Source organism: Hyposmocoma kahamanoa, unplaced genomic scaffold (genome assembly GCF_003589595.1).
Source record: "Hyposmocoma kahamanoa isolate Upper Pololo Valley unplaced genomic scaffold, ASM358959v1 80, whole genome shotgun sequence".
Taxonomy (NCBI): Eukaryota; Metazoa; Arthropoda; class Insecta; order Lepidoptera; family Cosmopterigidae; genus Hyposmocoma; species Hyposmocoma kahamanoa.
Window position 1 is genome coordinate 736,133 of NW_020654051.1, and position 25,885 is coordinate 762,017.

General features: G+C 36.3%; 1 protein-coding gene across 4 annotated transcripts; it reads right to left on the reverse strand.

Moving 5' to 3' along the window:
* On the reverse strand, positions 1-25,593 carry LOC113233795. Of its 4 annotated transcripts, XM_026469001.1 has the most exons (7): positions 25,432-25,593; positions 23,435-23,546; positions 22,566-22,697; positions 11,295-11,465; positions 10,959-10,978; positions 10,571-10,627; positions 1-252 (listed from the first exon to the last, which is right to left on the reverse strand). In XM_026469001.1, exons 1-6 carry the CDS (start codon positions 25,534-25,536, stop codon positions 10,607-10,609), a joined length of 561 nt encoding a protein of 186 aa, XP_026324786.1. In that variant the 5' UTR covers positions 25,537-25,593; the 3' UTR covers positions 1-252; positions 10,571-10,606. The 4 variants fall into 4 exon arrangements, with proteins under 4 accessions (XP_026324786.1, XP_026324784.1, XP_026324783.1 ...); XM_026468999.1 differs by lacking the exon at positions 10,571-10,627; XM_026468998.1 differs by lacking the exons at positions 10,571-10,627; positions 10,959-10,978.
* Between the last annotated feature and the right edge of the window lie 292 nt (positions 25,594-25,885).

Consider the following 25,885-nt stretch of genomic DNA (forward strand, 5'->3'; position numbering starts at 1 on the left):
AAAATCACAACTTTTAATACTAAAACTTAAATATTACACTAACAACAATTTCTTAATTCACTTCTAATTTATTGAATACATGAAATCTAAACCTTTTGAAGAAGAACCGTATCTCGGGCATTGTGTGATTTTTCATGTGGGTCGTAGTTTCCATTGTCACTAGTGTATAGGCTACTCTTGTGGTCGCAGTGGAGGCGTCCATCACGGTAGGAACTGATAAGTTGACAGCGCCGGCCATCCGTTTGGTGTCAACTGGTGTTAAAAAAATATTAATATAATTTAACATTATCATTTTTATCCGTCATGTGCTCACTTTGTGTTAGCATATAATGCAGTAGACAAGAAGGCTCGCATAGTACAGTGCTTCTGTTTTCTCAATGTCCCTCGGCAATCATCGGATTTCCAAATGCGCATGAATATTAGTTATTAGATTTAAAATCTTTAATAATTAGAATTTTGAACAACGTATATTTTTGATATTTATATTATTGTTTTGTTTTAATTATTTATCTAAGATTTACCAACATTTGATGACATTATTACCGTCTTAATAACGTAAGCTAGGAACACCTTAGAACTAAATGTATGAAACAGTTACGGGTACATATTACTTGCAATCAGTAAAAAGACTGACAACAACAAAAATTTACAACATAATTTAACATCAAGTAAAAGAGAAAATCTTAATAATTAATAACAACGGCAGCAATTAAAACTAAAATAAAAACATAATAATGCATTTGGTTTACTATAACGGGACGTGTCCTACTACATGAGTCACTGTGAATATCAATCGGTCACTAATGTTCATTTACCAATTTGCTTAGCCTTAAGATAGGAGAATTAGTTCAAAAAACTGTTTTTCGTAGCGGTGGAAACAGAGCTATAACTTTATTCCGAGGTTATCTAACTGGAACATGTATATAACATTTATTTGTTTTGATTCCCATATCAGCTCTATATAAGAGCTGTAAAACTCTTTCCCCGTTTTTAATATCATTTACTTCATGTTAGTCCATGCCATTATTGACATGGACTGACATGGAGTAATTGCTTTTATACAAGTTAGCAAAAATACAAAGTAAATAAAAAAAATAAAGTGTGCTGATTTTATATAATTAAAAATGAATATTTTTCTGGCTATTATTAATCATTTCAAGGATCTGAAAAGGAACTGATTTATATTTTTTTATTATAATTTTTTAAAATACTCTTCGCTGTTCCAATTTGAATCTCCACAAGCTACAGAAACATGTTGTTAGACTTTCTGAAAATAACCATTGTTGTCTTTTTTGAACGTATCGGCTTTTTGTAAAAAATACAAGTACACGCTGTAAATTATCTGTGTCTATGACTGTACTGTACCGAACGCAAAGGGCAACTGAATAAAATTCGACGACAGCCGAAACACGACGTTTACCGTGGGACATTGAGAAAATAGAAACACTGTAATAATTTTGGGGTTCGTCATAATAATAACAATAATAATACCGCACATACTCATAGCCCCACACTAGGGTAACCCTGTATCGTGAGTGCCATGAACACACACATAGACAACCAGAAATTACACCCAAACTCACGAGACAAATAAATGTAGGCCATACAAATATTTCTCCTGGCCGGAAATCGAACCGGGGACTTCTATGTGGCAGTCCAGCATGGCAACCGTTCGGCCACAAAGGCAGTCATGTAAATGTTCAAGACATTCTTATTCTTAGGAAATGAAACTATTTTTCCGGATTTAAATCCCGTATATTTGTATATAAATCCGGGAAAATAGTTCCATTTCGTATGTGTAAGAACCGCGAAAACCTAAGATTTCAATATCATTATTCTTGTTTTCACTTTTATTTTCCAAATACGATTGGCCATAGTATATTACAATTATAATTTGCAATTATACACTACCTTGCAGCTGGATAAACAAGAACAAAACGTCAATAAACAAACAATGTGTTACACAAATTACGTTTTTAAATAAAGCTTTCTTATATTACAACAAAGCTTAGATTAGTTTTGGTTGTGCTAGACTATCTCAAAACAAATACTTTCCACTACCGTTTTTTATTTCTGCATGCCTGAACTACGGCTCGTATAATATATTGGTAGAAACTATGGACCTCCACCTGCCACACTCTTGACAAACTTCCTTCGCCTCCTCCATTCCCATCAGTCTCAATTTTATACTTGGTACTTTTAACCTAGCCTCTTTTAAAGACATCCCGAATGTGATTGAGATATACCGACGGCTCCATCCATATTCGCTCTATAAATTTGTGCTGTCTATCTACCAACGTTCATTCTTTCTACAAGACCAAACCATCGGAGCATTCCCCTTTCTGTTCTCTTCACTACATCATCACTGTTCGGCATTCTGTCTTTAACACTAATACTGCACATATTACATTCACCTTAATTTAACGCTTTTGTCCCTGTTTTATTAATTACACTTATACGATACCATTTTATCGTAGATTTGATAATATTTAAAGGCTAAATCAATAATGGCTCATGTAATATTGTTTTTATTCGGTCTATTTTATTAACACTATAGCCAGTACACAACCAAAACTATTAGATAGCAAATACTCATATTTGATAATCACTTTTATAAAAAAAGAAAACAATTATTCTATGCAGAACCTACCGGGGTAAGTACCACCGCCCTGCCTATTTGAATACTGTACCGTGTCAAACCAATACACTGTAAAATCATAAACAGCATTAAAAAGAAATAAAATGTAAGTGCGCATTTGACCTCCATCTCACCTTATGGTAAGTGACGACGAGGATATATATAGGGTCTTCCAATAAGAGGTTTAATTTGAATATGTAAAAAAAACGAGTGTTTTTAAGCGAAATGTTTATTTGAAATAAACATCCGATGATTTCGCTTAGTTATGTCATTAATAATGGAAAAAAATATCAGTCATATGGACCCTATTCTTTTCATGAAATTTTCCATCACCAATTCGCACGTTTGCGGCTGTATGTCCTCGAGAACTTCACGAATTCCATCTTTGAAGTCTTGAATCGTTTGTGGGCCATTGGCATAGACCTTATCTTTCACGTAGCCCCAAAGAAAAAATCCAAAGGTGTTAAATCACAAGATCTCGGTGGCCAATTGTTTTCGATTATTAATGGCGTACGTCCTTTTTTACAATTAAATAAACATCCGATTATTTCGCTTAGAAAAACTTGTTTTTTTTTATTATATTTTTATTATATATCAAAATGAAACCTCTTATTGGAAGACCCTTTACTTCTAATATTCAGGGAACAGTCTTCAGACAGGGAATGTAACTCCAATGGCCGTTCGACATATACGCTTAGTGCAAATCCTTGGAATCTCAGCCTACATCCAGTCCCCCGATGAAAGGAGAAGGCGGAATTAAATCGCGCAATTCCCTCGCACACTCTCCGTGATATATTTTGAAGAACACACATAAGAAGGCAACTTTACGGCGGTGTTCAAGGCTCTGAAGCTTCGCCTCTGCTAAGTCCGAGTCACAGATAGATCTCTTGACACGCTTATCAACTGAAATATTTCGAGAAAAAGCAGAAAAAGATACATTCAACTTACTTTGTGTATTACCTTGATGACAGTGGAAAGGATTTTGCTGTAATTAAATTATAAAACAATGCGACTTGCAGTGTTTTGATTTGACGCGATAAGACATGTCTAATACAAGGCAATCGTCTGTCAAACTGTATTGTCGGATACAGTGTGCTACATTCACACTTGGTTAAGTAAACACTCTGTTTTTATTTACCAGAGAAAACAGACAGCTACTTAAAATTTCCTTTCTACATAAAAAGTAGCTGCGAGTATTGAACCTTAATAAAGTGTGGTAAACCAAATTTAATAATTAAAAAACAAGTTTAGAAATAATGACGCAGACTATATATACTGTACTTTGCAAATTTCTCTGGATAATAGTAAAACATGAAAACGTGATATAGCTGGTTAACTTGATAAAATAAAAACCACGCGAGCGAATAAAACACAGCTATGGGAATAACTTGGGAAAAGATTCTATTATTAAACGTAAGGACTTTCATCACCCAGTATTATTATTATATATTGTAATGACACTACTACATAATAATCCTCAAAATTTAAACATCTGAGTTACAAAAGAATGAAGACATTGTTAAAAAAAATTACAAATAAAACATTCTTATTTTGGAAACAAAAAAAGTTAAAACCGTAAATTTAAAAAATCCAACAAAAGTATTCTTCATAAAAGAGAAATGTCTTAACTGAAACAAAATATAAATACTTCGTAGTAGCTGGCTCTATTTAAATAGCAACTTGAGAAAAGAGAATGAGAGAAGAAAAATTTTTATTTCTCGAGTGGGCCTCACATTTAGAGAACGCGTGTCCAGGTGGCGGATAGGCTCGGCAGATATGCAAGGTAGGAGGGAAATAAAATACCTTCCGCGGACCAACAGGCCGAAGATGGACACTCCGTCATCAAACCCCCGATGTAAGCTCCTCCAACATATTTAGAGTAGAGGTCGTATTGGGTGCTGGGTGTTTCGGCTGGAATACACCGGAAGAGATGGCGGTGGAAGAGCCTTTCACAGGTCAACGGCGGCGCTCACATCCTGGTGCAGGATGGCAGCCTTGGCGTCAGGTGGCAACCGGCCGTAAAACCAAAAGCCAACTTTCTACTTCTGGTCATGAATAGTACAAATAATCAAGGCTAATATAACTACTAGGGCGTACCCCTTAAGCTATGGGAAAGGTTACAGGAGAGGTGCAAGAAATGCTAGGTCGTACCCCCGAAGCGACGACAATGTCATCAGAGCACCCTAACATCTGTTGCATCCAAGAGACGAAATGGAGGGGGTATAAGTCGCAGAGCGTTGGGCATGACTACAAACTCATTTACCACGGTATAGGAACACAGAATGAGGTTGGAATTGCAGTAGATAAAGACCTACAAGATTGCATAGTGGTCATCAGAATCAGCGATCGGTTAATGTCAGTAAAGTTCGCCCTCGACGACCAGCCATGCATGAACGTAATATGCGCATACGCCCTTCAAGTCGCCTGCTCGAACGTTGACAAAGAGGCTTTCTGGGACGATCCCGACAACAGAGTATAAATACATAGGTGGCGATTTGAACGGCCATGTTGGTGACAGAACAACGACGTACCAAAGAATTCATGGCGACTGAGGATATGGAAACATAAATCGAGAAGGCGAAAGCATACTTGAATTTGCATTAACACACGATCTTGCAATAGTCAACACAATCTTCTCTAAGCGCCCTGAACATCTGATCACATACAAAAGCGGAGCATCGTGCACGTAGACAGACTACATCTTAACAGATCGTCACCGGTTAAAAAAATTTCAGGGACTGTAAAGTTATTCCTGAGGAACCGCTTACGTCACACCGAATTCTAGTCGCTGAATTCACAATGCCAAAAACAACAAAGGTGAAGAAAGAAAGAGTGGCAAGGTTACGTTGGCATAAGCTGGAACGTGGAGAAGGGCGCAAAATGTGCGAAGCCATTGCGGAACATCTTCAGTAGCAATAAGAGGACTCTGCCAACAACATATAGCGGGATTTCCAAGTCTTCTGTAAACAAAAAGTCATGCAATATCTATGCGTATCAAAAGGCGCTGTCAGTGGCAACAAAGACACCAGATGGTGGCATGAACGTACCAAAGAAGAATTAGAAACCAAGAAATCTCCCTTCAAGAAATGGCAAGAGATGAAACACGACGATGACCAGACACATGCAAAGAAGAACGCAAAACGAGCCGTAGCCCAAGCGAAGGCCATATCAGACGACGATTTCTATGCTAAGTTGGAAACTGCTTCAAATGACAAAGAGATCTTCAAAATAGCAAAGCAGAGACTTATGAACAGCATGGATATAAAATCCACAAAGTACATAAAAAACGATGGGTACACTGCTTACAACAAACGTGGATATCAAAGAACGGTGGAAAGAGTACTACAGCAAGTTGCTTAATGAAACCTTTCCAAGCGAAGATGCCAATGAAGGCCTAATACGTTGTATATCAACCAGAGAAGTCCATCTGGCAATTAAAGGCAAGGCTAACAACAAAGCCCCCGGACCCGATCATATCCCGTCTGAACTATGGAAGAAATTACGGAGCACCGGTGTTATGTTCCTCACAAAACTCTTCAACGCAATTCTGATTGACGGCATGCCCGATGAATGGAGGAAAAGTTACCTGATCCCGTTTTTTCAAGAACAAAGGTGATATTAGACTATGCGGAAACTACAGAGCAATTAAACTGATTTCACACACGTTCAAGATATGGCAACGTGTCGTCAGTAGAAGATTGCTCCAACTTAGCACCGTGACTGAAAATCAGTGTGGTTTCGTGGCAGGCAGATCAACAACTGATGCTGTGCATTCAATCAGAGTATTGATGGAGAAACATAGGGAGAGCAAAACCGACCTTCACATGGCATTCATCGATCTCGAAAAAACTTTCGATCGCGTTCCAAGATAGCTTATCTGGCATGCTCTAAGGGCACAAGGAGTATCAGAGTATATGATCAGACTATATGAATCTGATAAAAGGTATGTATCATAATGTTACAACAAAAGTACGATGCCCAACTGGAGTAGGTGATGAGTTTCATGTGGGAGTGGGAGTTCATCAAGCCTCGGCAATGAGCACTTTGCTTTTCAATCTCGTAATGAACCACCTCACGGCAGAACTACAACGCTCTCCACCATTGGACATTCTATACGCTGATGACATCGTCCTCATTAGTGAGGATTCCAATGGTTTGCAACACACACTAGAAAAATGGAGAGGAGCACTCGAAAGAGTCGGATTACGAGTAAGTAGAGAGAAAACCGAACATATGTATTGCAATTTCAGCGGCACTAATAACGGAAGCCCTCTTTATCTTCAAAACACCCCACTTAAACAAGTCGACCATTTCAAATACCTCGGTTCAATCATTTGTAATGATGGGACGATAGACGCAGACGTTACCCATCGTATAATCACGGGATGGATAAAATGAAGAGAGCTGTCAGGCGTACTCTGTGATAAACGAATGCCGGTTCGTACTAAGGGCAGAGTATACAAAGCAGCAGCCATGATGTGCGGCGCTGAATGTTGGCCTCTCAAAAAGCTGCAAAAAAGTGGAATATACAGCGCGGAAATGAGAATGCTAAGATGGGCGGGCGGCGTTACAAGATTAGACCACGTCAAAAATATCCATATCAGAGGCAGTTTTAAAGTGAAACCTATCCCGGAAAAGTTGCAAGAGAGCCGACTTAGGTGATACGTCCGTACCACGACGACGACGACGTTATGCGACGACCGCCTGATCATATAACAAGAAAAGTCCTTGACGTGAGAAGCCAGCCCAAGGGACGTGGTAGACCCCGTGTCACATGGATATCCCTTATTAATAAAGATCTGCGAGAGCACCAGTTAGGACCACAGACGACCCAGGACAGACTGTCTTGGAGAATAGTGACCAGAAGGGCCGACCCCAAATAAATGGGAATAAGGCCAGGCAAAAGAAGAAGAAGAGAAAAGAAAAAATATTTAATACATCTGAGTCAACAGTCACATGAAGATTTGGAACATCACATGCTCCAATATAGTCTTAAAACAGATTTGGGGATGGGGTATGCCTTTACAAAGTAAGTCTCTTTTGTTCAATTTGTTAACATCCCTTGGTTGATTTTCCTTCTGTGTGTTATCCAAGAGATCATTATCGTCCTCTCTAAATTAATTTTTTAATTTGAACTCTTCTTTTTTAAGAAAGTCATTTCCTGGAAATTTTCAAGTAATTTTTGGCAAACATTGATAAGGGCCCTCTTTTAAACTCTATTACTTTCCAACTTTGTAAATTTCAGGCTTTAATAAATAATACCTTCCCGTCTTTGGTAAACAACCAAAAATTTCGCCTGACTACACCATAGATGGCATATGATGACAATTGTATCATAATCATTCAGCCATATAACGCCGACTGCTGGGCATAGGCCTCCCCCAACGATTTCCACAACGATCGATCCTGCGCTGCCCGCATCTATCGGTTTCGCGCGACCTTTACCAGATCGCCGGTCCACCTGGTGGGGGGCCTACCCACTGAACGTCGTCCGGTGCGCGGTCGTCATTGAAGAACCTTTCCGCTCCAACGGTTCTCCTGGCTATGTGTCCCGCTGACTGCTACTTCAGCTGAGCAATTCTTCGAGCTATATCGGTTACCTTAGTTCTCCTACGGATTTCCTCATTTCTGATTCTATCACGTAGGGAAATACTGAGCATCACTCTCCGTTGCCCGCTGAGTGACCTTGAGCCTTCTTATGAGGCCCATAGTGAGGGACCTCGTTTCTGATCCATGTTTTTTTTTTATAAAAAATAAGTGCGCATTTGACCTCCGTCTTACCTGATGAAAAGTGATGATGAGGTCGACGATGTAGCATGCACACCTAAATAATGCCTATTCACTCTCACCTTGAAAAGATCCAAGTTATAGCGTTCGGGGCACAAGTCCGCAGGCAGGGAATTCCACTCTCTAGCCGCTTGTCATATAAATGTGGAAGCGAAACACTTCGTGCGAATCCTGAGTATATCCACAACATAGGGGTGGACCCCCAGCCCACATCTAGTTCCCCGATGATGGAAAGGAGAAGGCGGAATCAAATTATGCAATTTCATTATCCTGTACAATACCGATAAGCAGGCAATTTTACGGCGGTGTTCGAAGCTCTGTAGCTTGGCCTCTACTAATTTCGAGTCACCTATAATCCTCTTGCCACGCTTGTCTATTAAATCCAAAGTGGCCAATTGGTATTTAGCAGAGCCTAAGTGGCAGCAGTACGCCATGCACGACCGGACTTGTGCTTGGTACAGCTGAAGCAACAGTCCTGGCTGCATTTTTGGCCATGGATTCAATGTATCTGCCGAAATTCAGATTGAACGACAGGTTCATTCCAAGTAGCTAGAGACGGTCGGCTATCGGTATGGATACATCACGAAAAGTCGGAGTCAGGTGAAAGGGACTACGTTTTGTGGAGAATAGACACGCTTGCGTTTTGGTACCATTAAATTTGACAAGATTGGCATCGCTCTAATCGGAGACTTACTTGACAGTCAAATTCAAACCACTAATGCCTCTCGACAAGACTGGATTTCTTCTTCACGGACCATTGCATTGGTCAAGTACCTGTCCACAACTGTGCTGTCATCAGCATAATCAAAGGTATATGAGGATCTATCACCCGACGTTCGGAAGAGTAGCCTTCTAAGACCACTCGAATCTAACGTTCACTCAAGAAATCCGAAATCGAGTTGCAAATGTATCTCTTGTATCAGGTGCTGCATAAATATTGGGATGTTTATTGTCAGTAAAATAGTTACCCCTTAGAACACTTTGTACTGCTTCAGCGTTTGCAAAAAGAGTATTTTGCAAACGTGAATGTCATTTAACTTCCACTGCAATATATTAGAAAGTTGCGTTGTGTACGAGATGTAGGAAAAAATAAATCAATCTTGATATAAAGTTGCGACACCTTTGTAAAATAAAAAGTGGACTGTGTTTGCAATAGCGCTGGTAATTCTCAATTACGTCTCAATTAGATAAATTGGTTTGCAACTAATACAAATGTAGAAAGGCCGACCGGCACCGGTTACTGTCGAGAAAGCGAGTGCGGCTGGGCCACTGCCGTCTGTCGTGACGTCACGTTGGGCTGTGTCGTCCTTCCGAGCGTGTATAGGACCGGTTCGCAACACTGTCCACTTCTCAAAATTTCCTCCAAATTTCTTCTTTATCTGTCTGCGTTATTTTCCCTATAGAATATTTCTTATATTCACGAGGAGTTAAGATCGCATGCTTCTTTTTTTGATTTTCTTACACAGTTGATGGATTTCTAGCTCTCTTTACTGATCTTCTGGTGCTTGATTTCAGATGACTTATCCTTTTAATTCATTAAAATAACTGTACAAGTCGTAGTCCATGATGGGTGTGTTGTAGAATTAAACGCTTGTGTAGTTCGTATTTTTGGTTTTTCAGTCAGGGGAGTATCGATCTCTACAATACCTACTACATTTGTAGACGATGAAGATATGTTACCACGATGAGATATCTTTATCTGATATCTCTCATCTTTTTTCTGACAAGGATTCGACGTTTTCGTACATGTCATCGTTTCACAAATTATTGGAATTTCTCTTTCGATAGCTAGTGTCTGTTGCATAACAACAGATTGAATGTCATTGCAGGAACATACAGATAAATCGGGGGGGCTTATCAATCAGCTTAATCGTGTGTTTCGCAGGCGCGACTAACTCGCAATTAACGATTGGAATTATATTTTCTGAAAATGTTTGCCGTTCATTTGCTACTGTTACAGAAGACTCTTGACTATGAACATAAAATTCGATTGAAAGACGATTGTTTTTATTTCGCGTTTTATACGCGATTTTAAATTTATTGTTACCCCTGACAAAAATTACAATTCTTCTTAACAAAATTACATTTGCATAACTATATTATCACGTTAGCGTCATATTAAGAATGTTACTTTTTTAAATTTACCTCAAACAGAGCCTACGTTTACAGGCGCATGTGACTTTAGGCCTTACGATCTAAAATCTGCAACAATAATTTAATTATTTAAATATAGGCTAATGCCTATATTTGCCATATATAAATAGTGGTGGTAAAAAATATTATAAATATTTACGGGCGGTGGTAACCACTTTTCAGCAAGTGAACTATCTAACTGTTTGCTAGTTTGAATATCACAAATTAAAAACAAATATTTCTTACAACTATTTTCTAATATTTATTTTGAAAACTTATGTATATTGTTAATTAAAACAATTATAACAGTCTAGAAATTCAGCCGCTCACGTTTCTGAACGAGATAATTTAATTTGGGTACAGATAAAGCAATAAAATATTTAAAGGGCATTAATGTTACCTCTATACTATCGGTCGTTGCTGTAATTAGAAAAAAATACATTATTTTTTATGTATTCCCATGCAATACCGGTTTAACTGTTGATTTGTAAGGAAGTGAAGAAATTTGAAGACAATTCTAAATACTTCAAAAAAAAATACAAATTTCGTGTCAAAAGATTTTCTGGGTTTCGCATATTACCGTTTTTGGGGCAATAATATTTTGGAATATTGCATGAAAATCGAGTTTAATTTTCACTCACATTTGTGTCTCATTGGCCGCCTGTGAGGCATGCAAACGCTGAACATTCAGTTTTTCTTGCCCTCACAAATTAGATTTATACAAATATGAACATACCCATCCTCTCAATCTCCGCATCTCTTGGTGTTCGCCAGAGAACTGTTCGCATCAAATATTTGTAATTCGGCTTGGGAGGCGTGAAAAAGGGTATTCTCAATTTAGTCTCCGGCTCTTGGTTAATTCTTCGCCCATCTGTTCGGTGCTTCTTGTTGTTTATTTTCGGCGACACTGTTAAGTGAAATATGTTATTTAAACGGTTAAAATAAGTCTTTTTAATAGATTGGGTTACCTAACTTTTACGCTTTCTGCTGTAAAAAATATGTGAATTTTGTTAAACGACATACGCAGAACGTCAATTATGTGAGGTGGTTAGATAATGTTCTGAATTAGTACTTTCATTGTGCAGCGTGAATTTGAAAAAGATTTCAAACGTCCCATATTAACAAATACATACAAAGTGCAGGACCGGCATTAGAATCATACTTTAAGTCCACTGTACTTGTTAATAGATCACTTGAGTGCACAACCACGACCACGCGTCATTTAAGAACTGTAAATATTTCCGCTTATTGGGAGTCGAGAATACCTCAGCTCGAATTTCATTTTTTCCCGAGCTAATATGGTTGATTTTGCTTGGGCCGAGGGGCAGACGCACTGGCTTTATTTTAGAATTTATTTTTTTACAAACGAAATTGTAGCCATTAGAAAAATGTATACTATATAGTACACGTGTTCTATTTAATTCAGTTGATTTAAAAAAAAGTCATTGATACATATAAAGTATCTGTATTATACAGTGAAAGTTTTTAAGAATCGTGTTTTCACACGGTATAGTGATTAGTGCATATCCTCAATTTTACTATATATGTTTTCCAAATTGATTGTTTCAACACTTTCACTGTTATGCGCAATCAACAAAAGCCATTTTGAAGTTGTATTAACTCTTATGTCCACTGTATTTATTAATAAATCTCAGTTGAGTACACGACAATTTAAGAATTGTAAATATTACCGCTGATTAATGAATGTAACCTAGCACTTAAGTTACGTAGTAAATTAATAATCTTTTCTTAATAATGATTGAATCGTGTGAAGGCCGCTCAACACTTGGCTCATCGCTGTTACAAAGCTAATCAAATGCAATGTTTATTACTTGAGAAGGTATGATTAAAGATGCTGATGATTATTGCTTATTAATACAGGAGAGCTTGAGGTCTTTAGATCTCAATCTTTGAGATCTCAGGCCCGTAATATTAAAAAGCACATTTCTAAGCTACGTCATGAACAGGGATCCGTGAAGGGATTACAAATAATACATTGCTAGAAGATTTTCTTATGAATTACATTTTTTTTAATGTCGTTATTAGATATTAGTACAGTATTTCATTTGGCCTAGTAAACAAAGAAATAACTAAAGGAATACGTAACGTACAAGCATCTGAGAAACTTACCTCGTCCTGTAAGAGAGATGTAAATTAAACATAAAGTGTTTATATAATTTCGTCTAAACCTAGTTTACAGCAAGTTTGCTGGGGTAATCCATTCCACAAAATAATTGCTTGTGCTAGGAGACCCCGCTGTTCCATGTTAGGGTTCTATGTGACCAGGTAAGTTACGACTAGTTAAGTTACAGGTACTATATAATGAACTAAATTAGAATTACAAAGAGAATAATGTTAGTTGTGTGTGTGTGTGTGTGTGTGTGTGTGTGTGTGTGTGTGTGTATGTGTGTGTGTGTGTGTGTGTGTGTGTGTTTGTGTTTGCGTACATTTGCAAAATATGTAGAATTACAGTATATCTATTATAAGATCTCCATAATGGATTCAGTTTCTTCATAATTTAAAGTCTACAGCCACACATATACAACTTTTTTACAATCGTGGGTCTTTAAGGGATAAATCAAGAGATTTTTTAATAATTTTAGTGTACAGATAAGATGCACGTCTGTTAAATTGTCTACCAGCAAAGGTTGTTTTTACAGTATCGCTGGGAATCACATAATTGCATCTCCTTTTTTTCACTACGCAAGGGTCTTAACTTGACTTGACTTGAAGACTTGAGTTTTGTGGATCCTTAAAATCACCAAAAGTATATATAATTTTCGCACTGACAGGAATTTGGCAAACTTATAGAGGTCATCAGTGGGATATCTATCGGGTTTGAAAGATATTACCTTCTATAGTGATTTCTTCTCTTTCTAAATGTATGAATTTCGAAAGGCAATATAGATTTTTGTTAACAGTTCTTTATTTGCAGAGTGCCGGAAAGTTTTAAAAATGCAGATCGACTTCCTGATTCAGCTAGTATGTTAATTTATACCAAGAAATTAAAAGGCATAACATGGGAGGAAGGCCTAAGGTAACTTAAACTCTGAAGTACGAAAAAATAATACGTATCGAGAGATCACCCTAAATTGGATCCGCTTTTTTATACTGCTTTGATAACAGGTACCAGGCTGTTTGTCATGAAATGTCATCTTTAAATGCAGAACGTCAAGGCAATCTTCTTTTATTGCTAGATGGCGTTGTACGTTACGGCGACATTTAGAAAGTCCTGGTGCAACAGTTGCCGCCTCGTTTATTTCTGACGCCAAACAATAATGTGAAAAAAATAGTCGCGAAATGACTTCTCAGGCTCCGATTTTAAGGAGGGTTGGTGTCGACACCAAGAGTCGTTAAACGTCAATGTAGTCTCCGCCGTAGTGAGCACAAGGGTTGCATCCTACATTAAGCTTTTTGAGACAGCTACTCAGCGGAGTTTACATATTTTACAGAAGCTATATTACTTTTAGTCTACTTCCAAACGAGAAGAAGGTTTTTTGTATGACTTCATCCAAAACATTATGTGTTTTTCCATATAAATATCAATATAGGATGACAAAGTATAAAAATGCAATAAGTTTGGGCTCACAATATTGCCGCTTTCAACCTTTAAAAATATTATTTATTAGACTCAGTCGTATTACTGCTCAAGTGGAAAGAAATGTTTGGACAGATTGACGCAAAATCCATTGTATCAAAACAGGAACCTGAGGAGTTATTAGTAGTCATAATCTCAGTACAGAATACAAAAAAAACCGACCTCAACAGTTCGTGTAACTACATCTATTTGCCAAGTTTCATTGAAATTAGTTACCGGTTTGTCCTCCTTAGAGGGGAATATTTACATCAAATTTAAATGGGAGTACTATTGAGGTACCCTCTTTCCAATAAAAAAATAATCATCAAAATCAATTCACAAAAAAACAAGCAGTCCAATTGAAAACATCCCCTTTTTTGGAGTCGGTTAAAAGGTAGTTGATCTACATTTCAGATTTAGCAACGCAAAACAGTGCAGGTGCTAAACAGACTATAAACATTAAACTAAAGTTAAGATTTAATAAACACCAAGATCAAAATAAACCTGTCAAGAGCGACCACTACATAATAAAGTCTATAGACATTTACAAGGCGCGTCTCAAATATATTGTGCAGCAAAGGTACGTACCGCTCTATCACGTTTTATTTTGACCTCTGCGAATCGCACATGAAACTGTGAGCTTGTGACATTTTGTTACACAAATATGTGTGAATAAGTGAGTTTTTCAAATGACACACATCATTGTCGGCCCGAAATTTCATCATTTTTTTAAATCAAACAGTTATAAAAAACGCTTCATATTAGGATGAAAAAATTATAACACTTTTCACTGTAACTTCCAACTCTGTGGTAAATTAATTATTTAGAACACCTGAAATTACATTTTTTTAAATTAATTAATTTAAATAACTTTTTTCCGTCTTTGTGATAAATTCCGTCCATTCGTACTAAAGAGGACAATGATACGGTAGCGCTGAGCGGTGGAGCGGTTAGACGATTGAGTCAATTTGACTTTATTAAAAGAAAACCGGGTGAGCAACTTGGTGTTCAAGCATTGAGAGTGTTTGCCAGATATGAGAATAGATAAGAGTGTATTTACTTAAACTCTCTTTTGAAAATCAGTGCTGGGAACGCATTGCGTTTTCCAGCAAATACTGAGTTTGTAACCCTTTAGTTACCTCCTTTGGAAGTGTCTTTGTTTATCTAAATAATCTGTGTTTAAATTTAAATTCTTGTTCTGCGATTGTTTTCATTTACGTCTTACGTGTGAATGTTTTTAATTTGTTTTTCTTACTTTCTTATTTGTGATAGTCAAATAAATGTATTTTTTTCTTGTTTCTTTATTTCTTCCTGAAATTATTCTACTACATTTTATTGCATACTTTTGATGTGTTATAAGCAATTTTCTGTAAGTTCGTATATTTAGAAGAAAAAAATTGTAAGTAAAAATATATTAATTTTCCTTCAATTTTTTTAATTAAATTTTCATTTAGGCATTTCAGAATTTCCGAAGTAGGTTTTATTCCCTTTTTACACCCTCTATGTGTATTGTATTGTATTATTGGTTGAATATGCCCCATTCATATGCCCCATTGTTACAAAGTCTTAGTCGATCCAGTCTTGGAATCACTGCAGACGTAGGAAATGAAACTATTTTTCTGGATTTAAATCGCGTATATTTGTTTTTTCAAACAAACCCAACGTTTCGGGCCCTTTACAGGTCCCATGGTCAAGGTTGACTGAGGTGGTACAGTCTTCAACCACTTATGTCTAATATTAATGCAAACCACCCTATTTTTTCACTATAGTTACAATAGTTATTAGATATAATAGTTATAAAATTAAAAATAAGGTATTTAATTAATAACTATTGTAACTATAGTGGAAAAAATAAGGTGGTTTGCATCAATATTAGACATAACTGGTTGAAGACTGTACCACCTCAGTCAACCGTGACCATGCGACCGGTAAAGGGCCCGAAACGTCGGTTTGTTTGAAAAAACAAATATACGCGATTTAAATCCGGAAAAATAGTTTCATTTCCTATGTGTAACAATCGCGAAAACCTAAGAACTCGATAAAGTTTCAAAATAAGCGACTTTTGTCGGTTGTAAAAAGTATTAATGAGACTTTCAGAATTTGTGGGGGAAAGAGACAAACATGCACGGCAGCCAACGTTCAGAAAACAAAAGGTACATCAAACCATTTGGTCCTCTGTAACCGTCGAGTATATAACCAGAATAGAGACGAAATGTCATTTAATTTGTTTGAAAACTATTATGCCAAATCATTACTGTGACAACTGCGTTCCGATTGGCCAGCTCGAATTCGAAACAATTGACGATACGCGTCAATTGTTTCACTTCAAATCGACCGTTTAACTTGAACTTTACTATAATGGACGAAAATAGCAAAATTACATATTTAATATTTAATTACCGATGAAACATTTAATATCCGTTTGTTTTGTAATTAGATGTTTTGCTGTTTTTCCCACACCACCGATTGGAACAGCCCCCGTTGTTAGAGATATTATCTTTATTACAATAAATATAGAATATGTTTGGAATATACGGAGACGTACACACAGGTCAGTTGTTGTCGCTATACTATTTCAGTTTTCTGATTTGTGATTTCAGTGCAAACGAGAGTTCATATTTAAAAGTGATGAAAGTCCCATTTATCTGACGAGTTGCCAGGGATGGATGGCCCTTATTTCGTCTCTATTTCTGGTTGTATTTTCGATGTCTGTAACTTAAAATCTACTTCAAGTACCATTTTGTATACGTAACTCAAATCTTATAACTGTCGAGATATTAAACTATGAATAACAATACTTTATGCATTAGAGGTGATGATGAAAGCTAAATTGAATGGACCTGGCGTACAACATTTATTTATTTGTTTATCATTTAAAACGTAGTGCATAACAATGTTTTTAGTCACATTTTCAACCACTAAGGTTCGTAGTAACGAACTGTCTCCACACATTACATGTGTTCAATTTGCTAACAGAAAAAAATTGCTAATATTTAAGTAATTTGCATAAATAATCTATCATTAACCAAAAAAGATTATACAGAAATTGGATAAATATATTTATAGCAGTTTAGTAGCAGTATAGCTCCTTGTGAAAGAGTTCACCCTGGGCAGTACTGCCACCTTACCTATTTTTGTTTAGAAGGGTAAGGGTGCTGTTGAAATTACAGGCACATAGGACTTGTCAACTTATGTCTCAAGGTAACGGGCGCAGAGGCAGTGCCCCTTAGATCTTTGAGATTTAAAGCTTCGAGTGGCACTGCAACTGTAATGGGTAGGCGTGTAGCTTACCGTCAGGCGCACGACATGTTCGTCCCGTCTCTCCGTGAATTAAGCTGTTTACAAATTAATTTTTAAGTTTATATTTTATATTAGTGGTTGTTCGAGCGGTACGTAAGTCTAGCCGTAACTAGTTTATTAGTCGGGGAACAAGGTTACGCGCGAATCGTCCGCAACCGATTTAGCTAGCCGTCGCTCGCGTACACACAGGGTGATTTATCACTTGTTTAAGATCATTGTTAAAGATGAGGAAACATATACTTGAATTGGTCACTAACAGTTAAGATTCCACAATGTTTAAAAATATCATTGTCCTTCAATTGACATCCAATTTTACTTGGTACAATGTGTTTTAGAAGATTTACTTATATTTATGAACATGTTACAGGTACGACCATACCTACAAAAGCAAGTTCAAGTTCGGCGCGCGAACACTCCGCGAGCAGTTGTGATTTTGTTGTTTGAGTTCGTATACGCACAATAGGATGTCAAAAGGATGATATCGTGCGGTGTAAAGGATCTTGTGGATCAGACTTTCATAAAATGTGCTTAAAAATATTAAGCAATTTATGCAATAAGGATTATGTGAAATCTATACAAATAATGAGAGGTCGAAGCAAACCAGTAGCGGAACCTTGAAAAGCAATTTAAATGAATCAGAAATTAATTTTGGGGAGATTCTTCAAGAGATAAATAAAAAATTGGAGGTTGTTTACACAATGAAGAAAACTTTAGAGGACATATATGATACGGTTGATTTCTATGCTGAGCAATACCAGAAACTTATAGAATTTAAAGAAATTACCGAAAAGAAAATGATCGCTTTGGAGCAAAAAAATGTGTATTTGGAGAAATGTAACGGAGCCTTATAGGAACGTATATATTAATAGGAGGAAAAGTCTTGAGAGAAATATAGAAATTGTGGGAGTTGAGATGAAGGGTAACGAAAACATTCATACAGTGGTGGTTAAAATAGCGCAAATAGTAAAGGTCAATCATAGCGATATTGAATCTGCAAGGAGGGTAGGCCGAGAAAAGATAGCGGAGAACAAATACCAACCAGTAGTTGTTACCCTCAAACGCAAAAGTATGAGAGAACATTTTGGTTATGATCACTTAAATTAGTAATTACAAACGACAGTATTTACATGAACCAAAGTAATAGACGTATTTATATTAATGAGAATCTCACAAAATATAAGCGACAATTATTGTGGAATACTAAAATGAGATTGAAGGATGTTTACAAGTACATTTGGATCCAAAACTCCAATATATTAGTCGGAGGCGGCAACTATGATAGTAACATATACAAGATCGAATCAGAAAAGGACATAGACAAGTTGCTAAAAAACGAGACTGCAACTTCCAACAACTGATTAAGCACAAATCGGTGCGCGCACACACTGTGAGATTAAACTCCACTAGTTAAGATGCATCGTAATGATGATATTTATAATTTTAATGCTCAGTATAATAGGTATTCAGATTTTCGAAGCTGGCAAAAGAATGGGAATATTAATAACGAATAGTTGCATGTCCTGTTTTTAAATATACGTTCTATGAGAAAACATTTTAGTGAGTTAACGATTATATTACAAAATGGCTACTATCACATTCTTCATTGTAACAGAAGTTAATGTTATTGAAATAAATCTGTATAAAATATAGGGGTAAAATACGTGGAGCAATACTAGGAAAAATCAAAGGGGCGGTGGTTTAATTATATATATAAGTGAGAGTTTAGATGCAGAGGTCAATTTTTAATTAGTAACTTTTCAGAAAATATGTTTATTACGTTTAACATAAACAGCGTGACCTTACACGTATTAGCCGCTTACAGACCTCCTTGTAAAAACAAGCTGTTATTTATTGAAGAACTCTCTGCGAGTAACGATCTGATTTTCAGTGGTGATATCAATTTTGATTTGTTCGAAAACAAATTAAACTCAGCCACAACTCGTTACAAAAACACGCTGTGTGAATGAGATCTCCAGATATCAATACCGTGCAGTGAGATAACGTGGGAAGCGGATGTCGATGGCGTGAATCAGCGGTCGTGCATTGATCATGCGCGTGCGCGACCGAGACAATTCACCAGTTACTCTTCGTTTATAATTGATTGTCATTTGTCAGACCACCATACGATCGGAATTTCATTGCAAGTGATGCAACACAATGACTACGAATTGTTTACAAACAATGAAGTGAGTAGTAAGATAATAGTCAATAATAAATTAGCTAAAGAAAAATGAGAAAAAAATGATTGGTCAGCTTTACTGTTGTTTTCGTGTCCGTTACAAAAATAGGAAATTAAGTGATATTTTTGGTGCAATTTATAAGGAAAGTGACATTGTAGTACCATTAAAACGTAAAAGAATAACGCAAGCATGGGTATGTAATAAGTTATCTAATATGATATTACATCGAGATATTCTATTTAGACCTTGGAAATTAAATCCAAACAGTATGTGTACTCATTTAGAATATACGCGTTACCGAAATAAACTAAATAAATTTATAAATAAGGCTAAGAATAGGTATAGAGAGGAGGTAATTAAGAGAAGTAAGGGTGACATTAGAAAAATATGGTCTAATGTTAGTTGTTGGCTAGGGAGAAGTAAGGCTAATGTTAACAAAATAATTATGAAGTATTTAGGTAAAGAAGATAATATATATTATGTATGTACATAGTTTTCAAAAATATTTACGAGCGAAATGTTAAGCATCAAACATAATTGTTGTACACATTTTTTTGAAAGAAGCCCATATGTTAATCCTTCTAATGCTTCGTTTAGATATAATAAACTCACTTGTACTACGGTTGAAAAATATGTTGATAGTTTTAGTATGGAAAAACGCCTGGCATTGATAGAATACGTGTACAAGACTTTAAATATATAAAGAAAGCAATTAGCCCAGTACTTGCGTTTTTCGTCAATTTATGCTTAAGTCATGGGGTGTACCCGAATGAATTAAAAAAATCGATAATCCGATCAATTTTTAAGCAAGGTAGTCATTATGATTACTCAAATTGCACTTTTGTCAATAATTAATAAGTTGGTTGAGAAAATTGTAGTTGGCCAATTCAGTTCATTTTTGGAAGAACATGGTGTTTTATCAGATGCGCAGTATGGACTTCGACCTGGCCGAGTCACCTCCGCGGTATTGGCGAACTTTACGGATGATGTTAACAATTGTCGTGATGCCGGAAACCAAGTAGTGTCTATATTTATTGATTTTAAACAGGCGTTTGACACCTTAGACAATGACGTTCTGTTGAAAGCCATGCAGGAATGCGGTATTCGTGGTCCAACATATAGCTGGTTTCGCGATTACTTAAAGAATAGAACATTTCGCACTATTCTCGGTGACTTGGAGGGTGACGAGTGTGAGGTCGTAATGGGCGTCCCTACTGGCTCCGTGTACGGCCCAATGGGCTATATCACGCACGTAAACAGCGTACCTAATGTGGTCAAATATTATCGCGTGTATATATGCTGATGACATGTGCCTATTTTATTCATCAAATGACATTACGGAAACAACGCGTTACCTGCAAATCGATCTCGACAATATCACTAAGTAGGCGCATGATAATGGAATCATCCCAAACCAGAATCGCTGTTTGATAAACGTAGTCTACGTATAGTGTATTACGCATTGGTTGATTCTTTGCTGAGTTACGGGCTGAGTTGTTATGGCCGAACCTTTGAAACATACATCAGCGATGTAAAAATCCTACAAATAAGATTTTTTAAATAATTTAGTAAGTCGTAAAACCAAGTATAGTTGTAAGGGAGACTATGATAAACTATTTACCTACTGCAAAATATTTCCTGTAAAAGCAAAAGTTCAATATTTGGCCGCTAATAAAAACTATTAACAACTGAATTTGAAATTAATGTAACGAACAAGTATAACACTAGGCGAGCCCGTGAAAATAGATATATAAGTCCAAGAGTAAATAACTATTATGGTAAAAGAACAAATAGACATCTCTTGCCAATTATATTTAATAAATTCGATTTTTCGAGAGGCAGAGAATTGTTAAGTAAATTCACATTGCAGAAAAAAATTTAAACTTATACTTCTTGAAAGAATGTAAATTTAGTAAATTCTACACTGGTTTTGTTAAATGTCTCATACTAGGTATACTATAGTTTTGTGATTGGGAGTGTGACCTTGCCAACAAACCGCTTTCGCAGTTTGGTGAGAAATTGTATCATGTTTTCTTGTATGCCTTGTTTGTATGAAATAAATAAAGACATTCTGTACGATTCGGCTAGCGAGTTGTAAAGCATTGGTTTAACTTTAAAGGGAATGCTTTTCTTTAATATTATAATATTTCCTAAATATTTTCTAAGTTTATTACAAATACGGTTACTACAATAAAATTTATGATCTATTTGTAAACCAGATAACTATGGTTATTGACAACATCTATGCAAGGGCACTCACAGGTGGCACTATTAAGGGAATGAAGACAGTTATGGTCATGGCCCACGACGCTTTTTAACATAGTGGTCTTAATGTAAGGCGATTTTATTAGTTTAAAACCAAACCCTCCCCGTGGTACCATTTCCCGAGGGCGTTTAAGCCTGACTGAAGCTGGTCGCGTGCTATATTAGGATCTTTGTCTGCAGCTACAAGACATGTATCGTCTGCAAATTGGTAACAGGAGCAACACAAATACAATGACGCATTTCGTTCACGTAAGACAGGAAGTGAAGAGGTCCCAGCACAAAGCCCTAAGCGGTGCCCTCTGTCACGGATCACTGTACGTCACTTTCTCGGTGATCTTCCTCTCTTGAATAATAATTCTTAGATTGTAGGTCGCATCGACTTAAATTCTTTTATCGGTGAAACCGACGCGACGGTCCACTTGTTCTTTGTTTTTTAATCCCTTATTAATAATAACATAACAATATGGTGCCTTTTTGGTCATGTTTTGCTGGGATCTATTACTCACCCGACTTACCTTTTAACCCGTGAAAATGTGTTGTTGACACAAATTTAAAAGCTAATTTGTTTGTATTCGTGTGTACACAGTGAGCAATAAAGTGCAGCCTTTTGTACGATATTTTAGATGCTACTTTGTGATTAAAAGTTTAGTGGTGTATCATTGTTAGAAATAGTAGTAATATGTACCTAGTGTACTAAACCATTCTGTAACATCCTGTAGCGATGAAGACCTGCCTGTTTCTCTGAAATTTATGACCTGCGATTTTAGTGGTTCAGCTCCGTCTATCCTTGTCTTTTGAGGCTTTTTCGATCCATCTCCTTAAAATTGATATAATAATGACACACTTATGACTATCACTAGGCACAATTAACAGCACGATGGTTTTCCACTGTAATTTTCGATAGTCTTATCGTAAGTGGAATTAGTCCCATTGGGAATTAAACATTGGACCTCCTCATCTACCGCCAATGTTGCAAGCCTTTGGCCCACCGAGGTTTTCAAATACAGTAAATCACACATGGAAATTGTAATAATTTTAACTCAATATTATATTAATACTATTAGAAGACCCTATTGTTCTATAAAAAAAAACTGCTATATTTATTTAACCTCATTGTTCACTTAATATTACAAAGAGAAGTCCAAGCAACTTTTATATTTTTATTTAACTTTTATATTGGTCTGGGATACCATCTTAGTTACTGGAAGAGCATTGCTCTAGCAGCAATTAAAGGCATATGGAACTCAAGGCCATATGGCAGTCCACACTTACACTTATCGGACTTACAGAAGTGCTTTGAGCTAGTTAGATACGGCTTTATGTCCATGTAATAAGAGTGAAAAGGACTATGTGCGTTTCGCGAGTGAGGCAACTCTTGAAATCGTCGCTTTGCTCACCAATTGTACACGAATATGTTCGTAATAACTGAAGTATTTGTCATACTTCGTATTTTTAGCTCAGTCATATTTGTTTTTGGTCAGAGTAGCGGCATTTACCCCACCATAATCCCATAGAGAAACAGACAGAAGGAAATATCTAGGTAAATAGACTTACTTTTAGGAATCTTAATCCACAAAGGGCCTTCAGTCAAACCCCTAGGTGGCGAAGTTCTTTTTAGTTCAGACGAGCCCTGTGTTATGACTCTCCAGGAACTTTTGAACGCATCCTGAAAGCATCAAAAATACGTTGTAGATGACAACAATAATCTGTTTCTTTGGTAGAAAATATTTTTCTTTGTAATATAATATCTAATAAGGATCTCCATGCGGTCTATAGTCAATAATCCGAGGCCCTATGTCATTCAGCCAATAATTCTTAATTTACGTTAACATTCCCGCAGTAGCACAATGGAAGAACTCTAGTTAAATCTAACAAAGAGTCTACATAACAATGAATAATAATAGTTACCTTTAGAGAATGATAGCACAAATACCATCAGATGACATGCATGTATCTTTAATTGTAACGGTTGGAATTGATGTTCTTTTAGATTTCTTTGTTTAGTTAACAAATAGTCTAAATATTTAATTATATACAATACTACAGTATGTTATGCCTTTAGAATGATCAAGTTAATTAATGTACTTCATATACCTCGCTCGAATTGTAATCATAACATGTAGCGTGTTTGTTGTATGGCGGAACCCAACTTTTTTGACGTCCCATTTTAATTAAGCAAACAGTGACTTCTTTACCCTGTTAGTATAGCTGGGTATAAAAAACTGTTGAAAGTGTTTGGAAATTATACTACCATAGTGCCGAAATTTCCATTTTAAGCGTGTGGTTGCAATTATCTCGAAAACTACAAATTATTATCCAAAACTACCACGGCAAGGGTTTTTCAAGAGTTTACGTAATATCACCAAAACCAATCAAAAGTATGTTTTGCACATTTAATAGTAATACGAGCTGTCAACATTAACGCGCTAGTAAATATAAGTTAATAAAATACACGAAATCGGTTGCCAGATACATTCTGCGTAGCCGTATCTTCAAGAGTGGCGTTTATGTCTCACATTTTTTCACACACTCTCACATTTAAATAAACAAGTTACCGATTCGAAAAAAAACAAAATTGCAACAATAATAGATTTGGTCGAGTCGTTAAAAAAAATAAGATGGGAGATGGAATTAACGGGCGAAGAATTATTTACCTGATATTTTTACGGGTTTTAAGGGCTTACATACCGGGTTGCAATTAATGTGTGTTTATAAGTCTGTTGTTTCATTTAAAAATTATATGCTTATACTTATAAGTGACATTTAGATTGAAATGAATAGAAATTAATAGATAAAAAATATTAGTAAATATAATAGATAACATTCAGTATTAAATTTACCATTTCATTATAGACTTCAATATTCTGTTAATTCAAATTTTGGGAGTACTTTTGAAAACCACTTTGTCGCTTTAACTGTCAATAAAAATTTTAATTGATACTGGTAAATTCTGTTATTAAGCTAAAAATACGCACATTGGTGCCATCACGCGACTCGGTTGACCTGACTTAATGTAATAGCTATTCTTAATAGTATTTGAGACAAACACTCGTTCAAGATTCGTTATACTGATTACTGAATTTGTATCACGAATAGAAGGAATATAAACTTATCCGAAAGTGTGCTTCCGAAATCCCCCCCCCCCCCACTTCCACCTGTTTTTAGCAATCAACACCCAACATGCACCAAGCACACATGGAATAATACTGTTGAACACTTAGCACTCGATAAAGTCCACAATAAACATTCATTGTAGGTTAAGAACTAGTATCAACGTTTTACATTACTTTAAACACAAAAAAAACGAGCGACGAATGCACAGGGTTCAACAATGAGGTCCTACCACTACGTTGGTGTTGGCACAAGCGGCAACAAACAACAACTACAGGATAGAGAATTTGAAATTTGATGATCACATGATTACAATATGATGGAGCCTGTTTGTCTCTATATACACAAATAATGCAAGCAGCATGCAACAATCATACGCACGTGTTCCACAAACAGTTAATGATCTTAGTAAACATAAGATATTGAAAAAGAGCACTTACCGCCATTTTCTCGGGGAAATGTTTCATGAAATCGTGAAATGTGGCGGACACAGTATCTTCGATCAAATTCGCGGCTAACAAAAGATATAAAATGACCTGTATCATTCCGATAATTGAAATGGCATATTGAAACTATCGGCGCGTGCGTTTTACGCCGACACCGACTCCTTACTGATCAACGAGATCGCGTTCGTTGTACGCTTGTAAAGCACGTCAAAATAAACGTCGTCTAATAATGAAAATATATACTTTATAAAACAATGCAATTACGACGACACCCATCATTTATTATGGGAGTTCTCTTAGTGAAGAAACACTAAATAGTGTAGAGAGTAAATTGTTTAGATCGCGGTTAAGAAATCTGTAATTGACTGATATAAGCCAGCATTGAATTAGATCAAAACAAAAATATATTTGTTTGTTTGTTTTTCTTTACTGGTATCACTTTTTGCGA